The sequence below is a fragment of the Triturus cristatus genome, chromosome 3_1, assembly GCF_964204655.1.
Source record: "Triturus cristatus chromosome 3_1, aTriCri1.1, whole genome shotgun sequence".
NCBI classification, from domain to species: Eukaryota; Metazoa; Chordata; class Amphibia; order Caudata; family Salamandridae; genus Triturus; species Triturus cristatus.
Genome location: NC_140583.1, coordinates 998,452,166 through 998,474,981, shown reverse-complemented (window position 1 = coordinate 998,474,981; position 22,816 = coordinate 998,452,166). Strand labels below are relative to the sequence as shown.

The following is a 22,816-nucleotide window of genomic DNA, read 5'->3' as shown; positions in this document are numbered from 1 at the left end:
TAGGTTTGAGGAGCCTCAGTGCGAACCAGTTCTGCACATGATTGCACTGGTCATAAAGACTATTTAAAAACAAATCTGCAGTGTTCCAAACCAACCACTGTTGGCAGCAGAGTGCAAGGCATGTGATTTACAATACATGGTGTGTAAATACTATTTGACCCAACCAAGTATACCACCAAAAACCACCAGACATCAATCGCTCAAATATCATTCACTTTGCTATCAACACAAGACTACAGTGTGGCTATAAAGGTTTTATCAAAAAGAATTTTCTGAACGCTTACATAGAATACAAATATTTATACCTTGCATACAACCATCGGTTTAGCATATTTGGGAATAACAGACATACAGAAAGGAGTAATAACTCCTTTAGCGAGCAGGGCAGCAGAGTTCAGGAATGTACTATCTAGGCATAGGCTCGGTAAAGAGTTTACGGGCTCAAATACATCAGTAGGCCCAGTACTGAGACACAACTATAGCATTTGCGGTTGACAATTCTACAAATAAACAAGTGTAGACAGAAGACAAAGACGCTGCAATTCCCATTACTTTAAAGGGACTTTTGGGGCAACAGGTGGCACTGATCGGTCAGATGCACATGGTGCTCCTAATTATTGCGTTACACAAAATCCTTACTTATGACTCAAAGATATTTGGAAAAGACTATTAAATATACTATGTTCTTTAGGAATTCTAACAGGGGTTAAGACAGCTTGTTTTTTCCTCTTAGACTTTGTGTCACTCAGTCCCTGAGTTACACCTGTGAATATTGGGGGAAATCTGATAAACATGTGGCGCACCAATAACATGTACACAGCTTTTACAATTTTTGCTCTCATTGATTTGTTACTATTACATTATTTACATTTGCAATAACAAAGTTTTTGTCTATTTTCAGATGTCATAGAAGAGCACTTTGACTTCTCAAGGGTCTGATGTCCGAGTCTTCGAATGATAGAAAAGAGAGACAGAAGCAGAGACGGATAAGGATAGGAAAGGGATTGTTAAACTGAGATAGAGATAGACAGATAAAGCACTAGACAGCAAAGAGAAGCAGCAACCTAACATCAGAGGTCTGTTCTCAAGAGGAATTAAAGTTCTCCAGCATCATCTATCTATGGTGCTTACAGAAGTATTGAACGGCTTTAAAAACTCAATGCCATTTTTTAGATTTATATAAATTACATGATTCAAAGAAACTAAAAACACAGAGAAGCAAACGACTGAAACGCCAGCAATGCAGAGAAAAAAAAGTACAAGAAAACCAGTTTCGTTTTTCAAATGAAAATGAAGTCAGTCTGTCCCTTTGAGTCCGATTGAAATTCAGCACCGAGTCCCAGGGGTTTCAAGCGGCGGGCTCCCAACAGATCAATGAAGCAGGCAGACCTAAATCAAAGTGCTCGAGAGATGGTTGTAAACCTGCCCAAAGACGTATCATTCCAGTCCTCATGTCCCTCTGCTGCACACCGCACACCTGATCCCAGCAACCAGAGTATATACACATAAATATATTAGTAGACGACATTTTTCAAAGAAGGCACTTTTGGAACATCATGGCTCTTCTATGGCACAAGTCTAAGTACACAAAATAAAATTTAACATGGTCCTATAGTGTAACAATTCTGTTGCACGGTTAGTGACACACACAACCCCAGTGGGTGTAGATGAACAGAAGGATACCTTTGTGTTTAAAGGTCACACTCTCACTTCTCATGCACAACATTTTACCCATTTACCACTTCTAAAACCATTATGGTGCAACTTCTGGTGCGCAAACTGCAATCAGCCCATTTAAACCTACCCCAGGCCACACCATGCCCCAGCACAGAGCTGACACGCAGGTACAGCAGCCAAGCAGAAGGGAACATTGAAATCTGTATTAGCTACCAAGCAGGGGACCAACTGCGAATATAAATACCTAGTGCCGGAGCCGCAACCTGGCATGTGTAACACACAAGTGTAGCATCCTGACATTCTGGTCCATGAGGGAGAATAAAAACATGCATGCTTGCTTGGCAGTGGGCCCGCCAACCTAGCATGCATGCCAAGCACTTCTATAAGTCTGGCTTGCACACCCAGAAAGGGATAGCAGTTTATCATGCTAATCAAGAAGGGTTACTTCAGTCTGGCATGCACAAACATGGTGGGCTTAGCACCCCATCATACGTTTTTAGGCGCAAGTACTGATGCCCAACATCAACACATAGCAAGCGTAGAAATACTAATGCACCCTCTCATGAAGCATGGTAATGTGCTTCTAAAGTTCATAAGAGGTCAGTTGTTTGCCTTGCAAATACAGCCAGACATGCACACCTATCAGTGACAAAACTCCCAGCTGTGCAAGCTAATCTGCAGCAACCTTCCATGTGCACTCAGTAAGGGTTACAATAGCATGGCATGCTCACCCAGCAGTTGCAGATTGGCAGGAACCCCTTGGTGTGCCAAGAAGCATCCAGAGCCCACGGTTTCCCAAGGGGGAGTTCCCCCTCTGGACTAAGAGAAGCTAGGCATAGGGAAATAACCTAGAAAATGCAGTCAGTTGGGACATGCGGGCAAGCATCAAGGGAAAGGGCAGCTTGATAGGTGCATCCAGTTCAGACACAGAAGGGTTACAGGAGCGCACATCAAGGGCACAGTGCAGCCTGCGTTGTGCATCCAGTTGGGTCAGTCACGGAAGCTGTCTAAGCACAGGCATCAATATCACACTGCAGCATGGCAGACTCACCATTGCCTGGCATGGAGGCCCAGCAAGAGTCCAGAAGCTAAATGGACAATACAAAACATTTTAAGGACCAGTTTGATTCTATCATAGCGATCAAACACATTATTTAAGGTTATTGGGTAGAAACATCACACACATATATATATATATATTTTCAGCATACCAAAATTGTGCTATTACTTTGGAATGTACAAATATTCAAAACATCATTTGGTTAATAGTACAAATTCCTACAAAACCATATACAAAAAATATAAGTGGCCAGAAAGCGTAGAAAGATGTTGAAACTGTCCTATCTGGAGAAGCAGAAATAACGGTCGCCCAAGCCTATACTTCAAAAAGCACAAGAGCCGGGGATGCCTTTCTTTAGACTGGGCCTGGTCTGTGTTTCACAGAACACTACGAACTTTGCCCGGCCTGTTCTTGAAGCTGTACCAGAAACAGAATTCTCTTGGCCAACATTTCTGAGAGATGCACTATGGAGGATGAAACTTGCTGGTGCTACAGGAGGAAAAACATATAGGCCAGGCCAACCCGGTGCTTCTGGACGCAGTTGCGCCATGTGGTTTCGGAAGCACAAAATGAAGGCCAGGCCTGGTCAGGTCTGTGCTTCAAACAAAGACTTGACAGTTAGACCCAGCCTGTGCTTCAGGAAGGAACTAACTTGGTATCCTCTAAGACCTCCAGTTCAGCAAAATTTGAGATACTGAAACAGTCCTCACACAGCTGTGGACCAAGAAACCCTGATGTCCAAAGTATAACTGTTTGGTCAGCAAATCTGCTTCATTTGTAGACGCTGTTCAATTCCTCATGGTTTTGATGAACTCTTGGTTGCCACTGACCACCCTGATAACGTTACAGTGATTAGTTACATCCACACTAAAACTCTATAAAGCTAGAAATAGGATTTAGATTACATGTGAACAATTTGGGATTGCTAAATTGCAGAAAAAGATTGCATAAAATCGGTCGAGGATTGAGTGTACGTGTGGGCAGGTCACCTGCCTGATTTAGCTATATTATCAAGTCTAGTCTTTTGCAGACAGAAAACATTTCTTAGTGGAAGCAGGCAGAATTTGAAGGGATAGGGGGAAACGATTTCGCATATAGGTTTAAAAGAAAGTACATCGAAAAGAGCCAGCTTCCTTTCCATGGTATAATGAGCAAAACTAGCAGCTCAGCCACGTGGAGTAGAAGGTTTATAATGCACCCAGTGTCTGCACCGAAGGGAGTGTTGGAGCAGAGGAGAGTGGGCAGGTAGTTATGGGGAAGTAAAATATTTATAAATGGTTTTAAAAGGCACAACAGGGAAAAGAGCAATTGGGGAGCAATCCTGAGTATGCCTGCACCAATGTCAATCTAGCAAGCTCCTTAACCTCGAATTCCCAAATATTCAGCTAGCTAGCAGAACCTACTAGCACCTACGCTTTACTAAAGTGCTGGTTCAGAGGTACGCTCTGGAGTCAGTCTATTTGCCCAAGGGGGAAGGAGAGGGCTGGACCAGAGGAGTTGGGCGACTTGTGCCGTGAATCCATGGAGAGACTTCTCATGGAGACGGTGTGGACCTGGAGCTTTTGAATGACCACTGCTCTCACATGAACCGTGCGCCTGCTGCCTATTGAAGCCATTGCATCAATGACACTGCCTTCCCAATAAGCAGACCAATGCAATCTCCGTTCAATTCCAGTTGGTGGATCACACTGTTCTTTGCAGAAGTGACAAAGATTTGGAACTGTGCTGAGGGGTGAGGGAAATGCTACCAGCCTCACTTTCCAACTGAAGGGAGTAGGTGGCAGTGCCTGCAGCGAGTGCAATTTACTTTCACGTTTGTGGTGGCTCTGACATTAGAAAAAGCAAGCGCATTGTCCAATCGATGCTTCATGTGACTGGTTGCCTCTCCTGCGCAGAGAGCACATGCGACTTGGTGCATAAGAGTGCAGCTCCCCAAACACACTTACTACAGCTTAAGTGGCAACAGGTGGGTGAGAGTGAATGCCTATTGTGATCTTCGACACACTTGGTAATGCAGACAAAAGAGTTGAAAAAGGTGGAAGACACCACAAGATCCAACTGCGTGCACTCAGCAATGCCGATAGTTGGATGATGTGAAAACACCTCGTGTGCCCATGATATTGCTCGGATGGGAGAAGTGCTAGAGCAGTGTGTGCTGTTCTCACAGCTCCCAATATTGCTTTTAAATCAAGAGTGTGTCTGCATAACACTCCAGTATTGCTCAGTTAGGACGCACAACTTCATGTGTGTGCATGCACGCACAAACAAGTATGCTCACATGCCAGAACAGTAATCCAAGTTGAGGACTAGAGCTCTAACATCTGCAGCCATTCGGCTGCTTATTGCATCTGATCTGCTGTATAAAACCACGCATGTAGGTCTGTCCACCCAGATTACACGATTCCGGAAGAAGCCCAAGTAATCAAGCGACTACGGTCACATCATACATACATACGAGAGAACGGTTCATTGTTAAGAATCAGTCCATGTCTGTGCTTTGAGGACCGTCTCTTAAAGGATTGCTGTTGTAACTGCCAAAAATAAACACATGGCAGGTTTTACGGGAAGACAATGCTTAACCACTCAAAAGTAGACATTAGGCAGACAGTTCCCTTTCTCTCATATGTAACTATAGGATCACACTGGGAACATACACTTGTATCAGAGTGGCCTTGCACCGCCTTCACCTGGACAGCAATCTGCAGCTCACCATCAAAAAAAATATTTTGTTTGGTTTAAGACATCTGTGGCTTCTTAAAACGTCTTAGAATATTACACAGTAATCTCTAGCACAGAAAATCTCTCAGGGCCCACGCTCCCGTACACAAAGCTTCTATAACCAACAGACAAGCACAGGGGACATTTCCTCCCGTTATATAGTCCCAAACTTCAGGCTTTCATTACAGACAACATCGCACAGAGAACCCTCCAAATTGCTACTGGGCACCTTTCTGCGGACTCATTATCCCCCCCCGATGCCTAGAAGGCAGGTCCCTCAGATCCGTTAGTCCTAAAACCCAAAGAAGATGGCTGTGGATAATGCTGAAGTGGCTGGAGAATTCTAGGCTGCAGGGACATGTTTGACGAACAAGGCTCCGGGTGGTCTTATTGTTTTTTGCCTCAGAATCAAGTTGGTGTGACCGGGCTGGTTTCTCAGTGGATGGTGTCGCTTGAGTAGGGAAGCTACTCGGACCAGTCCTCCTCATCGAACTCCGAGGAATCATCTTCAGAGTCACTGTACTCCACAGCGATGCGGCGGGACAGGATGGTAGCCACATCACTGCCACCCACGTCCTTTTTACCGTGCTCCAGTGCCTCCTCCACCTTACGTAGTTCAAACCCTGCGGATACGAAAGAAAGAAGAGGGGCACCTTGGTAACTTGGTTTGGTGAAAATCTCAAACACTGAGCTGAAGAGAGGGGGGGGAAAGTGTCATGAGAGATCAATGAGAGACACGGACACCACAATCCGTAAACACACATTTTAATCCCAAAACCTAAAATTCGAACCCTAATAGCCACGCTGCTTCAAAGTAGTTACAATCTCTGCTTAAACGTGAAGCATTCAGAAAACTTTGAATTGAGATCTACAGAAGTTTCATATTTTTACTTTGAATGTTACAGGCAATCTTAATCATATGGCAATAGCCAGTAGACAAATGTTTTCTCTACAACTATTTGCACACATTCACACCCATCCTCACAATCTATAATACTTGCAGTCGATTTTCCATCCCAGGATCACTGAACAGTGAGGTTAGAGCATTTTAGCAACAAGAGTTCAAGCAGAGGACCTACAAAATGTGAGACTCCTTGTATGAAATGATTAAGGCCCAGATGTACTATCACATTGGTCGCAAATTTCACAATAACGTTTTGAGACCAGTAGTTGATTTTGCAAAGTTACCTTCATACTACTGGGTCTCTTTGCAAATTCAAAAGTCTTTGGAGGGGTTGCGAATGATCTGCCTGATAATTATTATTTAGGCAGGCCACAATTTACATCCCCTTGTTTATTCCCCTCAAAACTGCCATCCCAATTCCCAAAGGGAGAAGCGATCGCAAAGCGAACACTTACCCTTTACAGCTCAGCTAACACCTCCTTTGAAATGTCGGTAACTGTTCAATGGTTTGCGACTGGAATTGCGTTCACAAAGCATTTATAAATTGCACACCAAATCGCAGTTTTATAAGAACTACTTTTTTATGCCCCTTTGAAATGGTTAGTGGATATGGGTCGCAAAGACCATTTTATGAGTCAGAAACATTTTCGGGGAATGGTCCTTGTTGAAACCTTTGAGGCTCAATTTGTGGATCTCTTGCGGGGGCATAATGGTCTCTCCAGACCCTTCTTAGGTCAGCAACTGCTTCTATGAATGATACGGATTGCTCTAAATATTGCAAGGTTCAGGCTGCCATGACACTCCCTTATTTATGCCCCTGGTGCTTTTTTTCTTACACATATGACGCAACCTAAACAGAGCCAAACCCACAGCAAAAACATCAATCTGTTCACACCAACATCAGATGTGCGTAACGATGATTTCATATTGCCTTGATTTTAAACCTTCATAGAAATCCCTCAGACATGCCACTCAAGGGGAATTGATCAGAAGCTAATCATGAACAATGCCCAAGAAAGTTTGGCAAGTTACAAATTATCTAAGAGTTTGTACTTGCGGCTGTCGCCCTATAATGTCCAGAAGCTTTTCCTAGCCCCCAAGCACTGTCAGGCTCTACTGTGAAACAGGGAGACATAACTCATGTTGCATGGCAACAAGAGCTCTTCTGTCAAACTCAGCAGTTACTTGCTTGAAACAAAGGTTCACAAGTAAGTGTTGCGTACAGACTCTTGTGTAATTAAGGATGGTCATAATGATCTGAAATGCAAAGCTTGGGAATCCTACTTCACTACTGTGTATCCCACCTGTAGAACTACCAGCAAGAAGGTCAGACATTCAGGACACAAGACAGGGCACTCAGTGTGATTTCGAGGTAAAGGACATCCCAAAGCTCTTGCAGTGGAGTGGTGTGGCTCACTGGTTAGAGGCAGCAGACCCGGAAGCAGAGGACGGCCCGGGACCAGGGTTCAATTCCTGACGCGGCAGGGTCGTGGACCGGGGCCAGCGGACTCGATAATTCTCGCTTCGGTGCCTACTCTAACCAGGGATCACACTCGGCAACTCTGGGCATTAGCTTGCCTCATCTCCACAACGGCCCCCCACATTCGCCGGGGATGCCTGGTTTCACCTTGGAGATACCCTGCAGGGACCATCTCACAGGGATAGCCAGGACGGGTTTCCCAGCGGTCTACAGCGCCACGACGCCTCAGGGCAGCAGTGCGCTTTACAAGACACATACATTTACATTTTAAGGATTCAGACCTTTTATGCTTGAAACTTCTCCTGCAAGGTTTATCCTCTCCTCATATGAACCAAGTTTACTACGCCTAAAGATACAGTCACAATGTTACTGGTCTGTATCTTTGGTTTTCTGGCATTAGAATCTTCCATAGATTTACATGTTCTGACATATTATCCTCGGTTAAAAAACAGACTGAAGTAATCGGCTGTAGCACAATAACCTATGGGCGATCCAATGTTTGGAGAGGACAATCTAATGGAAAGAAAATACAATTAAGGTAAGAAGGAATACTACTTACTTGCAATCGTAGTTCCACATCATGAAATCTCTTGAATATCTCACCGAAGTGTGAGATCTTAGAAAACATTTCAAGAGAGAATACCACTTCACAATTAAATAAACAAACTAGTATCCCCATCGAGACACTTTTTATGCACAACAGCACTGAAATTAAAAGTAGTTTTAGAAGGAATTCGTCTGCTCAAGCCATTGGTAATTCTTCACTTAGAATTGGAATTAAACACTTTTTTTTTTTTTTTTAGATGTTCTAGAGGCTTAAGTAGCTCTCCAGTGACATCAATACCTCAGTTAATTTTCTCAGATGACTAAGCATAATCACTACCCTCATACAACTTCGCCTAATGTTTATCGGGAGGCGTGCCATTCCTAAACTGTCATACAGTAGTACAATCATATCCCAGGGGCATTGGGAAATCCAGACCTATGAGTGAAGTGACAAAGATATGTTCTTTAAACATATTCTGGGCTGGTGACTCATGTCGGACATACAAGCCTGCATGTGAAATTGTTCCGATTCGTTCACAAAACCTGTTCATTTCGAGGTTAAGGCCATTCCCTTTGTGTTAGAGTAGGATTTATCCTCCTTTAGCAAACCTCATACCTCTACCTTTCCTGTGCGGTCACAAACTGCTCTGAGAACGGGACAGAGTGAGTCTTCAGACTCGCAGTTGAGAGAGTCAGAAATGGTCTTAATGTAGATAGCGGGAGGAGATCCCACAAAAATAGTCCGAAACAGAATGCTCCTCCAGGACTTACGGGGCCATTAACATTTTTACATAAAGCAGACCATTTGTTGCTTCAGGCACCGCATATTGTCTATCAGAGTAGTATATATAATGCCCCTCTGTAGTGGACTTATGTTGGTCGAATGGACGCAAAGGAGGGGTAGGAGATGAATCTCTACTGAACTGCCCTTTTCCATCTAGTCCTGACCTTGCCGAAGTCTGATAAAACCCATGTAGTCGGCTACCAACCTGCCATGGAGCCAAGCTTCGCTGGCGGGAGTTGTTCTGAATAGGAAAATATTGGAAACATGTTCAAGCGATGATGTTGCAGAGAAATGAGCCAAGGAAGCTTCATTCCTCCGTTTGCCTGAACAGACTAGAAGCTCCTAACATGACCCTGGACTGCTATGTGCGCCCCAGGGGCCATTTAGGTAACCCAGCACTGGGAAAAACACTTCTGCAACCAGATGTTAAGATTAGAAGCACCTAAAGCTTTTTTCACTGGGAGAAGAGTGTGAACCAGCCTACTATTTTGTCCTCCATATTGATGGCAACACTCCCTCAGAAGTAGGGAAGCAAAAGCTTTGTTATAGAATAGGATTCAAACACTTTTTAGCACCATGAACACTTGTGCCTTACTAGGCACATTTATTTACCTTTGTTTGAAGACATTATTCGAGTCAAAGGTACCCTGTGATGATTAAGTTACCGATCAGCATGGACACAGACTCCATTGTTAGATTGTTTTTCGTGTAGAGGGTGGATGTAGGTATTGAGTGGTGAACAGGTATAAATAATAGCGACCATGCAAATGGTGTTTAGAGTAGTGGATTTTAATATTACAGGCATGTGCAACAAGAAACTGTCTCAGGGACGGAGCGTGCGCAAATGTGAGTCTATAGAAGTACAATCAGATGCTGACACAGTACATAACATTTTCGATACATAGCATGTGTGGCTGTAGATACACATGCTAGCTATGCCTAGACTATAAAGCAGTAACTTCCAAATCAGTGGCTAGTTGGTGGATGACACATATGCCTTAAATAAAGTTCCTAATACTGTCAGGCCAACTTTAGCCTGCTGACAGGCAATAGTATCCCCGCAGTAGTGCTTAGTAAAGGTGTGTGAGGTTACATATGGCTGCTTTACAGATGTCAGCTATGGGAGTGTCCCACAAAAAGGCATTGTTTCCTCCTGCTTCCGAGTAGAGGGTGGCATTGTTAGAGTAAGGGACACTTTTAGCTATGAGGTAGCATGTTTGGATAAAGTTATAATCCATATAGCTATATCAACTTTTGATACAGGTGTCCTTTATGAGGCTTATAGAAAGTGACAAAAAGCTGTTGAATTTTAGAAAAAGGCTTAGTCCGGTTAATGTAGTACAATAGGGTTCATTTAAAGACTAATGTGTGAAGGACCCTTTCTGCAAAAGAATTTGGGTGTGGAAAGAAGACAAAGTTCAAATGTTAGGTTACGGTGGAAAGGAGACCCCCGTAGGAAGGAATTAAGGGTCAGTTCTAGGCACAACCTTAACTGCATGAACCTGGATGAAAGATTCTTGTAAAATAAAGTCTGTAACTCACGAATAATCCAACAGCTAAGAAGAAGGCTACTAATTTTCCAGGATAGGAACTGCAAAGGACATTAGTGCAATGGCTCAAATGGGGGAGCCAGGACTATTGTGGAATGAGATCAGGGGTGGGGAGCAGGTGAAACTTTGGGTGATCTCACCATTTTAAGGTCTTCCATGAAGGCTTTAATGACTAGGAGCCTACAAAGGGAAGAGTGCCCCCTGTTTTGCATGTATGCCGCAATAGCTACAAGGAATAGGCATATGGAGCTATATGCTAACCCTGATTTTTGAAGGTGAAGCAAAAAGACAATATCTTGAATCACTGGTTTAAAGGGGTCTAGTCGTTTGTAGATACAGTAGTGGGAAAGCCTTTTCCACTTCGCTGCACAGTATACCCTAGGAGTGGGCCTGCGACTTTAGCATATCCCAGTACTCCAGAGGAAGGCTTAAATAGCCACATTCTAAGACTTCAAGTGCCAAATGGCTACATTGAGATGCCTGTGGACAGGGAGTCGAATGCTGCGTTGTTGCTGCATGAAATGGTGCGGCCTGTTGGGAAAGCTTCACAGGGAGAGAGAAAGACAATGTTTTGGCACTTCTGTGAGTGGCAAATCGCTCCATACATGGGGAACCCCCAGGGTTGGAAGTAAGGAAGTAGGACTTGTGGGTAGAGTTCCCATTCAATGACTAGATGCGTCCTGCTAAAGAGGTCTGTAAAGTTGTGCTGTGAGCTAGTACCACCCTGTTTCTGCAGGTAGTACATTGCAGCCATGTCTGTTTTTATCAAGAGTACCTTCTCTTGAATGCCCTGAAAGAAGGCCTTGAGGACTAGGTGGATGGCTAGTAGTTCTTGGTAGTTGCTGTGGAACCCCTGCTGCAGTAGTGTCCAGAAACTCTTCGCTGTTGTGGATATATGCTCCCCATCTAACGAGAGATGCATCTGTGGTGATGGGTAATTGTGGAAAAGGGTCACTAAAGGTCCTGCCCTGTAACAGTCTGTTGCTGCTCCTCCACTGCAGAGTGATGAGTACTGACCCGTACAACACTAAATCATCTAGATGACCCTCCACTTGTGACCACTGTGCTGAGACATTTGTGCAATAGTACGAGGCAATCATCCCCAGCAAGGACATCACTGATCTGACTGGAAGACGAAGATTTGGCTGAAAAAGAGGCAGAAACAGCTGTTAAGTTAGCACTCTCTGAGGGCTGGGATAAGCCTTGCTGTGACGGCTTTCAGAATTGACCCAAGAAATGGCTACATTTATAGAGTGTGAAGATGGCATTTGGTGGTGGTTATAGTAAATGTCTAACTGTGGAGCAGGGAGATAGTTTTGAGTACATTCAAGCCACCTCCTCCTGACAGCGCTCTTGATCAGCCAATCGTCTAAATCTGGGAACACGAGTGCCCCCACTTCCAAGGTGGGCAATCACCACCGCTAGGAATTTTATAAACAACCTTGGGAAACTAGTAAGCCTGAAGGGAAGCACTTGAACTGGTAGTGTTTTCCATTTACAGCAAAGGCAGCACTGATGATCAGAATGGATAGGTATGTGGAAGCAGGCATCCTTCAGATCTAGAGCAGTCATGAAGTCCCCTTGGTGCAACAAGAGAATAGCATTCTGTAGGGTTCTCATATGAACATGTTCTAATAGGATATATTATCTGACGGGCAAGCGGTGGAGACCAGAACGTCTATAGAGTTTGGAAGCAGATTCTGCCCTTTGGTTCACCAGGACACAGGCAGTCAAATTCTGCCATGGAAGCCTTTAATGCAGGATGCTACCCTCAATAATGGATAGAAGGATCTAGACTGCAAGGCAATCCCTTATGGGGATCCTAGATAGAAGAATGTCTTAAAACTATCACTGCTGTGGAAACGCATTAGCATTTTGAATATTATTTTTCATGGATTCTTTTCTTTTGATAATGGCTTTGGCAGAAGCATAATAAGAGTATAAACAGACAAGTGTTGCACCAGTGAATAAAAGTGGCTTTTGGAGGTGGGTTCCGCATAAAAGACAAAGAGTTTTGACATTCTGCATGTCTTAGTTTTGTGAATAGATCATTTGCGGATGCACCAACTGACTTAAACCTTAGTTTCATAATTGATGATTAATTTGTGATTAAGGGAATCTGGACAATAACCTGAATGTGCTTTCACAGTTGTACATATGGAAAAGGAAATTCCTTATTAAATAGCCGCGTACCAGAAGCCAATGACCACATTTTTGGGATCCCTTGATGGAGTCTAGAACTTAGTTTTATCTTGTTGGAGGCAGTCCATGGTGGTTGTGCGGTGTTATTGCACCACAACTTTCTTTGATATCACTGCAGGTAGAGAAGAATTGAGGGCTTGAAGGACACCCCTGAACCTCAGGATGATGATTCAGCAGGGCATCCGAGTTTGTGAAATAATCATGAACCCCATGTAAGCTTGTACACTGCATCATCTACAAGATGATAAACTCCATTTCCCGCCACTCCACCCAACATTAAAATTTCAGATGAATCCTGTACATTAGTAGCAGCTTCAACAGGCCGGAAACCAGGAAATACTGGATTAGAACATTGGTCTGATGAATAAGTTATTTACCTTTGGAAATGAATATGCTACTTACCAGTATGCATCTGTTCTTGGCATGTAGGGCTGCTGACATTCATATCTGTGCATAGATCGCCGCCTAGTGTTGGGTCCGGATGTTTGCACGTTGTTGTCCTGGAAGAGTCTTCGAAGTATCCTTGGATAGGTGACTCCTCCCCTGGACTACAGTGCGCATGGGCATCCCCTCCATCCTCAGATTGTTTTTCGCCATTGTGGCAGTGATGGAGTAGATACAGAAAGTGATGACCATGCTTTACAGTAATTCTGAGAGCTGCAGCTGCGACAGGCGCCGGGGAGGAGGGAGGGCGATATGAATGTCAGCAGCCCTACATGCCAAGAACAGATGCATACTGGTAAGTAGCATATTCAGTTCGAGGCATGTGGGCTGCTGAATTCATATCTGTGCATAGAATGTATAGCAGTGCCCTCTATTAGCGGCGGCTACCCGTGCCAGCTGCAGCGGTCTGAAAAAGAGTTTTTAGAACAGCCTGTCCTACAGCTGCCTGCTGTTTTGACTGCACATCTACACAATAGTGTTTAGTAAAAGTGTGTGTAGTGGACCATGTGGCTGCTCTGCATATATCATGCAGGGGAATATTTCCTAGAAAAGCCATGGAAGCCCCTAACTTACGTGTTGAGTGGGCTCGTGGTGGGATAGTTTTTTTTTTTTTTTTTTTGAAAATATCTTTATTGAGCATCAGACAAAAGCAATCACATTTACATCCGGTATCCATGTGTCATCTGTGCATTTTACGGTAATCAAAAACCAAAAGGTCTACAATCTGATATCCAAGTGACAAAGATCCACCACCTCAGCAATGCGCCACTGCATTTCCAACATTGTCAATGAGTGTAAGCAAACGAGACAAGTAGTCCGCACCCTGAGTGGTTTGTCCTGCACCTACAGAGAGCAGAACAGTACAATACTCAATAGAGCCCTACCCCACAACCACCCCCCTCCCCCCAACCCAAAACTAACTAAAAACATTGGTGCCGTCTCACGGGTGAAGCACCCCCTCCGATGTAATAGCGGCAGGTGTCCACCCAGCTCTGTTGCCCCCAACCGGGGGGGGGGGTCTGTACCGAGGGGGAGGAGGAGGGGGAAGGGAGGGGGGGGGAGGGGGAGGGAAGGGGGAGAGGCAGGGGCGGGGGGGAAGAGACTGAGGGGGGGCAAAGGTCACATAAAGGGAAGGCAGAAGAGGGGACAGGGAGGCTAATCCCCCCGGAGGGGGGGGGGGGGGGGGGAGGAAAGGCCAGTTCACGGAGGGAGCCAGGAGGGAACCCCACTCCCAGGAGGTTGACGAGCTCTCTGATAATAGGCGGGGCTTACTGCTGCAACACCCACCCTGCTCCGCCAGCGCCATGCGACCCCCTGCGTTCACGCGTCCACCCCACTTACTCGCATAGCATTTTGTGACATTGTGGGATCGAGGGCTTCTATTGCCTTAAATTGTTCCATCAGTTGAGCCCAGTCCAGTGCTATCGGTCGTTTCCTCAGGCCCCGGTATTCCTCCTGGTATAATGCCTCCCGTTCCGCCCCTGCCCACCTGCCCACCTCCTCGCGCCAAGCTTCGATTCTCGGTGCCCGAGCTGACTTCCAGTGTTTTGTTATCATGCGCTTCGCCAAGATCAGAACCAGCCCTGCGAATCTGCGCATTAGCTTTGCCGTTTTGGGGAGGGGAAACAACCCCAGAAGACAGGCTTCAATGGTGTCCCAGGGGGTGCGTCCCGTTACCGCCGCAAGCTCCCACGTCACCTCAGTCCAGAACGCCCGCAGCCTGGAACAATTCCACATCATGTGCAGAAAGTCAGCGTCTGGCGCGTGGCACCGCGGACATGCCGCCGATGCCGAGGGGTACATCTTACGTATTGTTGCAGGGGCAAGGTATGCTGCATGAAGTATGAACAACTGGATTGTCTTTAAACGACAGTTCCGCGAGACTCTACGGGGATGGTCCAGCATTCGAGCCCACTCCCCATCGTCCAGATTCCGTCCCAGGACCAGGTCCCATCTCTGCCTAACCTGCCTCAATGAGACCAATAAATGCTCTCTCAGGCCGCGGTAGAGCCAGCGTACTAAACATCGCCCGTGCCCCATAATGTGTAAGGACCTCAGTAATTGAAAGGTTGGGGGCTCCGTGCGATTAGCAAACCAATATGTACGAATGTAACGGACTATGGTCGCATGGGTAAGGAACAAAGCGTCTGTTACCGAATGAGTATGCAAGAACTCCTCATGCTGCATCAACTGGCCATCAAGAAAGAAACCCCAACCGATTCCACTCCCTCATTAGACCATCTCCGCAGCTGGCCCCGGGTCAGCACCCCCCTCCCAGTCGGCAACCCGCAGAGGGGGACATTCGGGGCATATGGGGACTGTATCCCCGCCATCCTCCCCGCCCGCCTCCAATACTGGAAAGCTACTCTCCACAAATAAGGTAGATCGCGCAATTTAGGGGCCCCAGGGCATAATTGTGACTGGAGCGTCCCACTTCGCACCTGTTCTGGGGTATAGCCTATTTCAAATAAGTTTTTACCCGCCAACCAGTACGCCAGCCATTGCAGCTGGCCCGCAATACAATACGACCTAAAATCTGGAGCCCCCAAGCCGCCGAGCGTGGTAGGTAGCTGCATCTTAGCCAGCGCCAATCGACGCTTACCTGCCCCCCATACCAATGATATTAATAAGGTATCAAGCAATTTAAAAATCCAAGCTGGTAGGACAACAGGTATATTCACAAAATAGTAGAGAAGGCGGGGCAGCACCACCATTTTTGATACAGCCACCCGACCCGCTATCGTCAATGGCAGTGAAGTCCAGAAGGCTATCTGGGAGCGCAACGAGGAGATGGTACGAACTACGTTACCTTCTATTGTATCCGCATCCGATCTATAAACCTGAATCCCGAGATATTTGAAAGTGACCGGCTCAACCTTAAACTGCAGGTCTCCGAATTGCAGGGTAGGGGCCATTGGAGCATTGTAAAAGGCAAAGGCCACAGACTTTGTAGGGTTAAGAAACAGGTCCGATATCTCCCCGAACCTGGCGAAAGCAGCAGCTATTGGGTGTTTATCGGCCCCCAGGTCACGGAAATATAACAGCATATCATCGGCGTATAACGATATAGAATGTGTCTCACCACGGAGAGGAATACCGAGCGGGGCCATTAGCCGCCGCAGGTGTTGTGCGAACGGCTCCAGGGCTAGGACAAATAACATAGGGGATAAGGGGCACCCCTGTCGGGTGCCCCGGGATATCAAATACATAGGAGAGATGGCCCTACCCGTCTTGGCACGCGCCGTAGGCTCGGTATACAGTAGTTTAATCCATTCGCAATAGGACTGGGGCAGACCTAACACGGCTAACACAGCCAGCATATACTCCCAACTGAGGGTGTCGAACGCCTGGCGCACATCTAAGGACAAACAGCCAGCCCGCGGGAAAGATGTCGACACCGCGCGCATCAGGGCATGCAACCGGCGGATGTTTAATGAGGTGCTGCGATGGGGAATGAATCCACATTGATCTGTGTGGATCAGGAGAGGCAGACAGGGCAGTAGTCGCGCCGCCAGCACCTTACTGAGTATCTTGTAATCAGTATTTAGAATTGATAGGGGTCTATACGACAGAAGGTCCATCGCTACCTTGTCCGGTTTCAATAAGGATGTGACGATCGCCTCTTTAGTAGTGTGCGGGAGAAGGCCCTTCTTCAGAGAAGTAGTATACAGTTGTAGCAATCTCGGAACCAGCTTATCCGCAAAGGTGGAGTAAAACTCCACTGGGAGGCCATCCGAACCCGGCGTCTTGCCTCGGGCCAAAGCTTTTATTGCCACCCTAATTTCCCCGGCCGTGATCGGGGCAGCCAGCTCCTCGGCCATTGCATCCGAGATCTTAGGCAGTTGAACCTCTGCCAAGAACGCATGTACGGGCGCTAGATCTCCCACGCGAGGGGCCGCATATAAACGGGCATAGTGTTCCTGAAAAGCCAGATTGATGTCCCTCTGGGACGTAACTAAATTATTAGTAACGGTGTACACTGCCAGAACCGGTGTAGGGCTCAGCGTCGGCTGGATCATCCGCGCCAAGAGGGTACCTGCCCTATCCGCCAACGTGTGCGTTCGTTGGGTATAAGCAGCAAAATCCAACAGTCGTAAGCGCTCCAGTAGCTCAGCGTATTTAATCCTAGCAGACTGTAATTGCTCCGCACCGGCTACCCCACTCAGGGCCTCAACCTCCAGGACCTGCAGCCTCCCCTCCATATCAGTAAGTTCTCTAATCACCTCCCTCCGCGATCCCACCACCGCTCCCATGGCAACCCCACGCATCGTCACCTTGAAGGCCTCCCATTCAATTGCTCTGGACGAGGCCGAGCCCTCATTGTCAGCAAAAAAGGTGTCCACAGCTGTAGATAGTGCATCCCGATATACCTGGTCCTCGAGCTGTAGCGGCTGCATCCGCCAGACAGGGATGGGAGTCAAGGAAGGGCCCCAAGTTAGCCGCATTTCAATAGGATTATGATCGGATATTGTCTTCCCCCGGAACTCGCAATGTAGCACCGCCGTGGAAAGCTCAGGGGAACAAAGAAAGTGATCCAATCGTGTATGTAGCTTATGGGGGTAGGAATAAAAGGAGTATTCCCGCATATTAACATGTAGTGCCCTCCAAACATCTATTAGACCCCAACCCTGTGCCCAACGGGTAAGGGCTGCCGCCTGCGTCGTCGCTGCCGTATTGAGCAAAGGAGGGTGGGAGCGATCCAGGCCAATGTCAAATACTGCATTAAAATCACCGCCCAGCAGCCACGGGACATGGGACCACCCCGCAAGAGCCCGAGACACCCGAGCAAGGAATACCTCTTGATCAGTATTTGGAGCGTAAAGGGAGCCCAACACGACCTGCCTTCCATCAAGAGTGCCCAGCAAGAGGACAAACCGACCTTGGTCAGCCACCCTACTATCAGAGAGAGAAAAAGGGATGCCCGCCCTGATCCAAATAGCCGTCCCTCGGGAGAAGGCGGAATATGCGGTTGCATACAACTGACCGCGCCACCTCCTTTGCAATTTCGTGGTTTCAGTGGGAAGCAAGTGCGTCTCTTGGAAACATTATTTGGGCTTTGCATCTATGTAGCTGCGCAGCTATCCTATGCCGCTTAGAGATAGAGCCCATTCCCCGCACATTCCATGAAACCATGGTGTAAGTATTAGTAGCAGCCATCATCACAGATAAACAATTGGTGTAGTCCCCCCGGATCCCACCCCAACCCACCCACCCCCACCCCCACCCCCGGTAACATCAGATTATGCGGCATCCATAGAACAACTTTAAACAACTCACAATACTGGGTCCAACGCACAAACCTCGTTCGACCAAACCATTTGAGCCAAACAAACATTTCACTCATCTTAACCAGAGCAACTACCTAAGGGGGGGAAGTCGCTAACTGCTGCAACAGCTGTGTCACACTAGTGTGAGCCCAGTACGGGGCCCGGGCCAGGGACGTAGTCGGCTATACCCTCCTGTCTTATCGATACATATACACCTCCACAATATATTAACCCGGCTAGGTGCGTGTGCAGGACTAGGGCCAGCCAGGGCAGGCAGTACTACAACCTTAGGCAATCCATTCGACATAAGCTCCTGAACCTGCCACTACTTGCCCTCTGAGGCCAGCGGATCATTACTGAGCCGCGAGTCGGCCGAGGGAAACAGTGCCATGCTGCCTTCAGAGTCCGTGTCCGTGGGCACACCCTCAGACTGGCTAGGGCTAATGTCCGGGCGGGGGGCACGCAAAGTGGAGGCAGCCCGAAGTGCTCCCCGCCTGCCCTCCATCACCTGCCGGCGGTCGAGAGTGGCCGAGACCGAACTCTGTGTAAGGAGACCTCTCCTCCGTCGTCGAGGAAGACCCTGCACCACCGGCAAGGAAGAGTCCATGCGCCTCATAGGGCCCACTTTAGGGAATTTTTTGTCCAGCCATTCCCAAGCACTGTCAGGGGTATCAAAAAACAGGGCCCGCTGCTCGTATAGGATTTTTAGTTTCGCAGGAAACAACAAGGCAAATGAGAGGCCCACCGCTCTGGCTCTTGCTTTCACCTCCATAAAGGAGAACCTCTTTCGTTGTACTGCCAAAGTGTAGTCCGGGAATATGGACACCCTGGCATTGGCGATTAGGAGAGGACCCTGATTCCGTGCTGCCTGCAACAGATCGTCACGGTCCCTATAATTTAGGATCCTGGCCAGGATAGGGCGGGGGTTTGCTCCCGGCACTGGACGCCTCGCTGGAACCCGGTGCGCCCTTTCCACTGTGAAGTGAGGAGACAGTCCCTCAGGGGCCACAGTCGACTTCAACCACTCCTCTATGTATTCCGTGGGCCTCGCTCCCGGCATCCCCACAATGCGGAGGTTATTCCGCCGCGCCCGTCCTTCCGCATCATCTGCCCGGGCCTGGAGAGAGTCCATCTGCTGGCGCAGCTGCTGAATCTGCTCATCATGAGCCTGCACCCGTGGAGTCATGTCGTCCACTTTTTGGTCTGTCGCACGGGCACTCTCCGCGAGCTTCTTGTGGTCGTCCTTAAGCAGATTGAGCTCCACGGAGACGATGCCCAACTGTGCTTCTAATACCGCTCGAGAGTCGCGAATCTCCCGCAGTATCATATCCAGCTTATCCCCGGGCGTGTCCGTCTCAGCCACTCCGTCTGCCCGGAGGGACTGGGCCGATGAGTGCCCTGATGGCGGAGAAGGGGCTCCTGCCCCCGCAGGCAGAGGTGGCACCCTGGGTCTCCCCTTCCCCATGGCAGAGCGTGACCCAGGGCCAGCGAACCAGTGGCTGTAGTACTGCAGGGAACTCCGTATGCTTGTCGCCACAGCGCTCCTGGCGCTCACGTGGTCCCCTCTGAGCCCCCTCTCCAGTCCAACTTCTGGGTATCCCCCTTGTCCAATCCGGGAGCCGCTCCTGCGCCCCCACTGCCCCAGCCGCGCTGCAGTCGTCCCCGAGGGTCTCCGTTATCCGCGCAGCTCCACTGCCACAACAATGGTCCCCACGGTATGTTCAGGGTGCCCCCACAGCTCCCGGGACACCTCAAGCAACACCTCCTGCTCCTCGCCCCCGGCACCGGTCCTATGCCTCAGACCTCAGTGCCCCCGGGCTGCGGTATTTCGCTCCGTGTCTCCCACGGGACCGGCCTGGTTCCCCTGCTGGCAAGGGGGACCCACAGCCCCCCCAGACTCCGAAGACCAGCACTGCTCCTCATCCAGGGGGGGGGGGGGGGAAGGGAGGGGGGGCCTCCAACATCGTCCCCTGTCACACACCCCCAGACAGGCACCGCAAGGAAGGAGACAGTTCCGTATGGTGCTGGATGAGGCAGGCACACGATCGGGGGGGGGGGCACAACTCCAATGGACCCCGCAGCCCCACCGCCCCACAGCGCCAGCGCCTACCTCCAGTCGGAGCTCCGGAGCACTTATCGGGCTCGCCGTCCCGGTCCCAGGATAAGCATCGGCAGCGTCGGCCCTGCTCCGTGCCACACGAGCAACACTCCTCCCGGCAGCAGTCTCCGCACACAGGCCCCGCACCGGGGGGGGGGGGGGGGTGGGGGCTCGCGTGATCAGTCGCCGCCGAGCCCCGCAACCAGCTCCGCGTCAATTGTAGGCCAGTCCGACGTCCAGCCCTCCGTTTAGGCCCCAGGCAGGCCCTGAATCTGCTCCGGTCTAAATGGCGCTTTTCAGTGAGCCCGAGCACCGGAACACCGCGCCGGAGCCTCCCAACCGGCACAGCACACCCGCCGTCCCCCACGAGTGGTCAAATGAGGTAGGAGGATGCCGGATTATGATACGGATGATGAGCCCCGGCCCGGAGCTCGCCGTCTATGCGACCGCCATCATGGGCGTTAGACCACGCCCCCCTCGTGGTGGGATAGTTAATGTGCGTTTTGCCTTTTGATAACAGATTTGAATACACTTAACTATCCATCTGGCTATCCCTGCTTTGGAGATGGCGTTACCTTTGTGGTGCGGGGCAAAGGCAACGAACAGTTGTTTTGTCTTCCTGAAGGGTTTAGTCCTGTCGATGTAGTACATGAGGGCCCTCCGTACATCTAGTGTATGGAGTGCCCTTTCTGCGACAGTTTGCGGGTTTTGGAAGAAAACGGGCAGTTCGATAGTCTGATTCATGTGGAACTGCGATATTACTTTGGGCATGAATTTTGGGTTGGTACGTAGTACGACCCTGTTGGCATGAACCTGTATAAATGGCTCTTGAACGGTTAGTGCCTGGAGTTCACTAACTCTTCTTAAGGAAGTGATCGCTACCAGGAAAGCTACTTTCCAGGTGAGGAATTGAATCTCGCATGAGTGTAGAGGTTCAAAGGGTGGACCCATTAGGCGTGTGAGGACCAGGTTGAGGTTCCACATTGGAGCCGGTGGGTGACTAGGTGGAATGACTCGTTTGAGTCCTTCCAAGAATGCTTTGATGGCAGGCACTCTGAATAGAGAGAGGTGCTGCCTGGTTTGCAGATAGGCTGATATTGCGGTCAAATGGACACGTATAGAGGTGTACGCCAGATTGCATCGGTATAGGTGTAATAGGTAGCAAATGATGTTTTGGATGGATGCGTCCAGCGGGTTAATGTCATTATTACTGCAATAAATGACGAACCTTTTCCATTTGGCTGCATAGCAAGCTCTTGTAGTGGGTCTTCTGGCCTCCTTGATGATGTCCATACAGTCAGGTGGCAGGTTGAGGTAGCCAAACTCTAGGACTTCAGGAGCCAGATTGCCAGGTTCAGCTGTTGCGGATCTGGGTGCTGAATCTCTCCATGGTTCTGCGTCAAATGAGCGGGTTTGATCCGCAGCCTTTGATGCGGCACCACGGAAAGTTCGAGGAAGGTGGTGTACCATGGCTGGCGTGCCCACGTAGGAGCAACCAGGATGAGTGTTAGGGAGTGTTGTCTGAGTTTGCGAGCCACCAGCGGTATCAACGGCGCTGGGGGAATAGCGTACGCAAATCTGCCGGACCAGTTCATCCATATCGCATTGCCCTGCGACTGCGGATGTGGGAACCTGGCGGCAAAGCTTTGGCATTTTGCGTTTTCGCTTGTGGCGAACAGGTCTATCTCCGGATGACCCCACTGCTGGAAGTACAGCTGGAGTACTGATGGGTGTAACTCCCACTCGTGCATCTGGTGGCTGTGTCTGCTGAGCAGATCCGCCATCTGGTTGTCCTTGCCGGGGAGGTGTTCCGCCATGAGGAACATGTTCCTTTGAATGGCCCACTTCCACATGCTCTGAGCCAGATGAGACAACTGTGGAGAGTGCGTTCCTCCCTGTTTCTGTATGTAGTACATTGCGGTCATGTTGTCCGTCCGGATCAACACGACCTTGTTGCACAGATGTACTTTGAATGCCTTCATGGCCAGGAAGATTGCCATCAGTTCCAGAAGGTTGATGTGCATCTTCTTCTGTTGTGTCGTCCATAGTCCCTGCACTGTGTAGTGGAGTACATGAGCTCCCCATC

General features: G+C 48.6%; 1 protein-coding gene across 7 annotated transcripts in view; it reads right to left on the bottom strand.

Moving 5' to 3' along the window:
* Nucleotides 1-241: 241 nt before the first annotated feature.
* The window catches only part of WASF2 (WASP family member 2), a 432,058-nt gene continuing 409,483 nt past the window's right edge, over nt 242-22,816 (bottom strand). For all 7 annotated transcript variants that reach the window (XM_085645690.1, XM_085645694.1, XM_085645692.1 and 4 more), the window contains one exon: nt 242-6,078. In XM_085645690.1, coding sequence (XP_085501816.1) covers nt 5,921-6,078 — 158 coding nt within the window. In that variant the 3' untranslated portion in view covers nt 242-5,920. The remainder of the gene's footprint in view (nt 6,079-22,816) is intronic.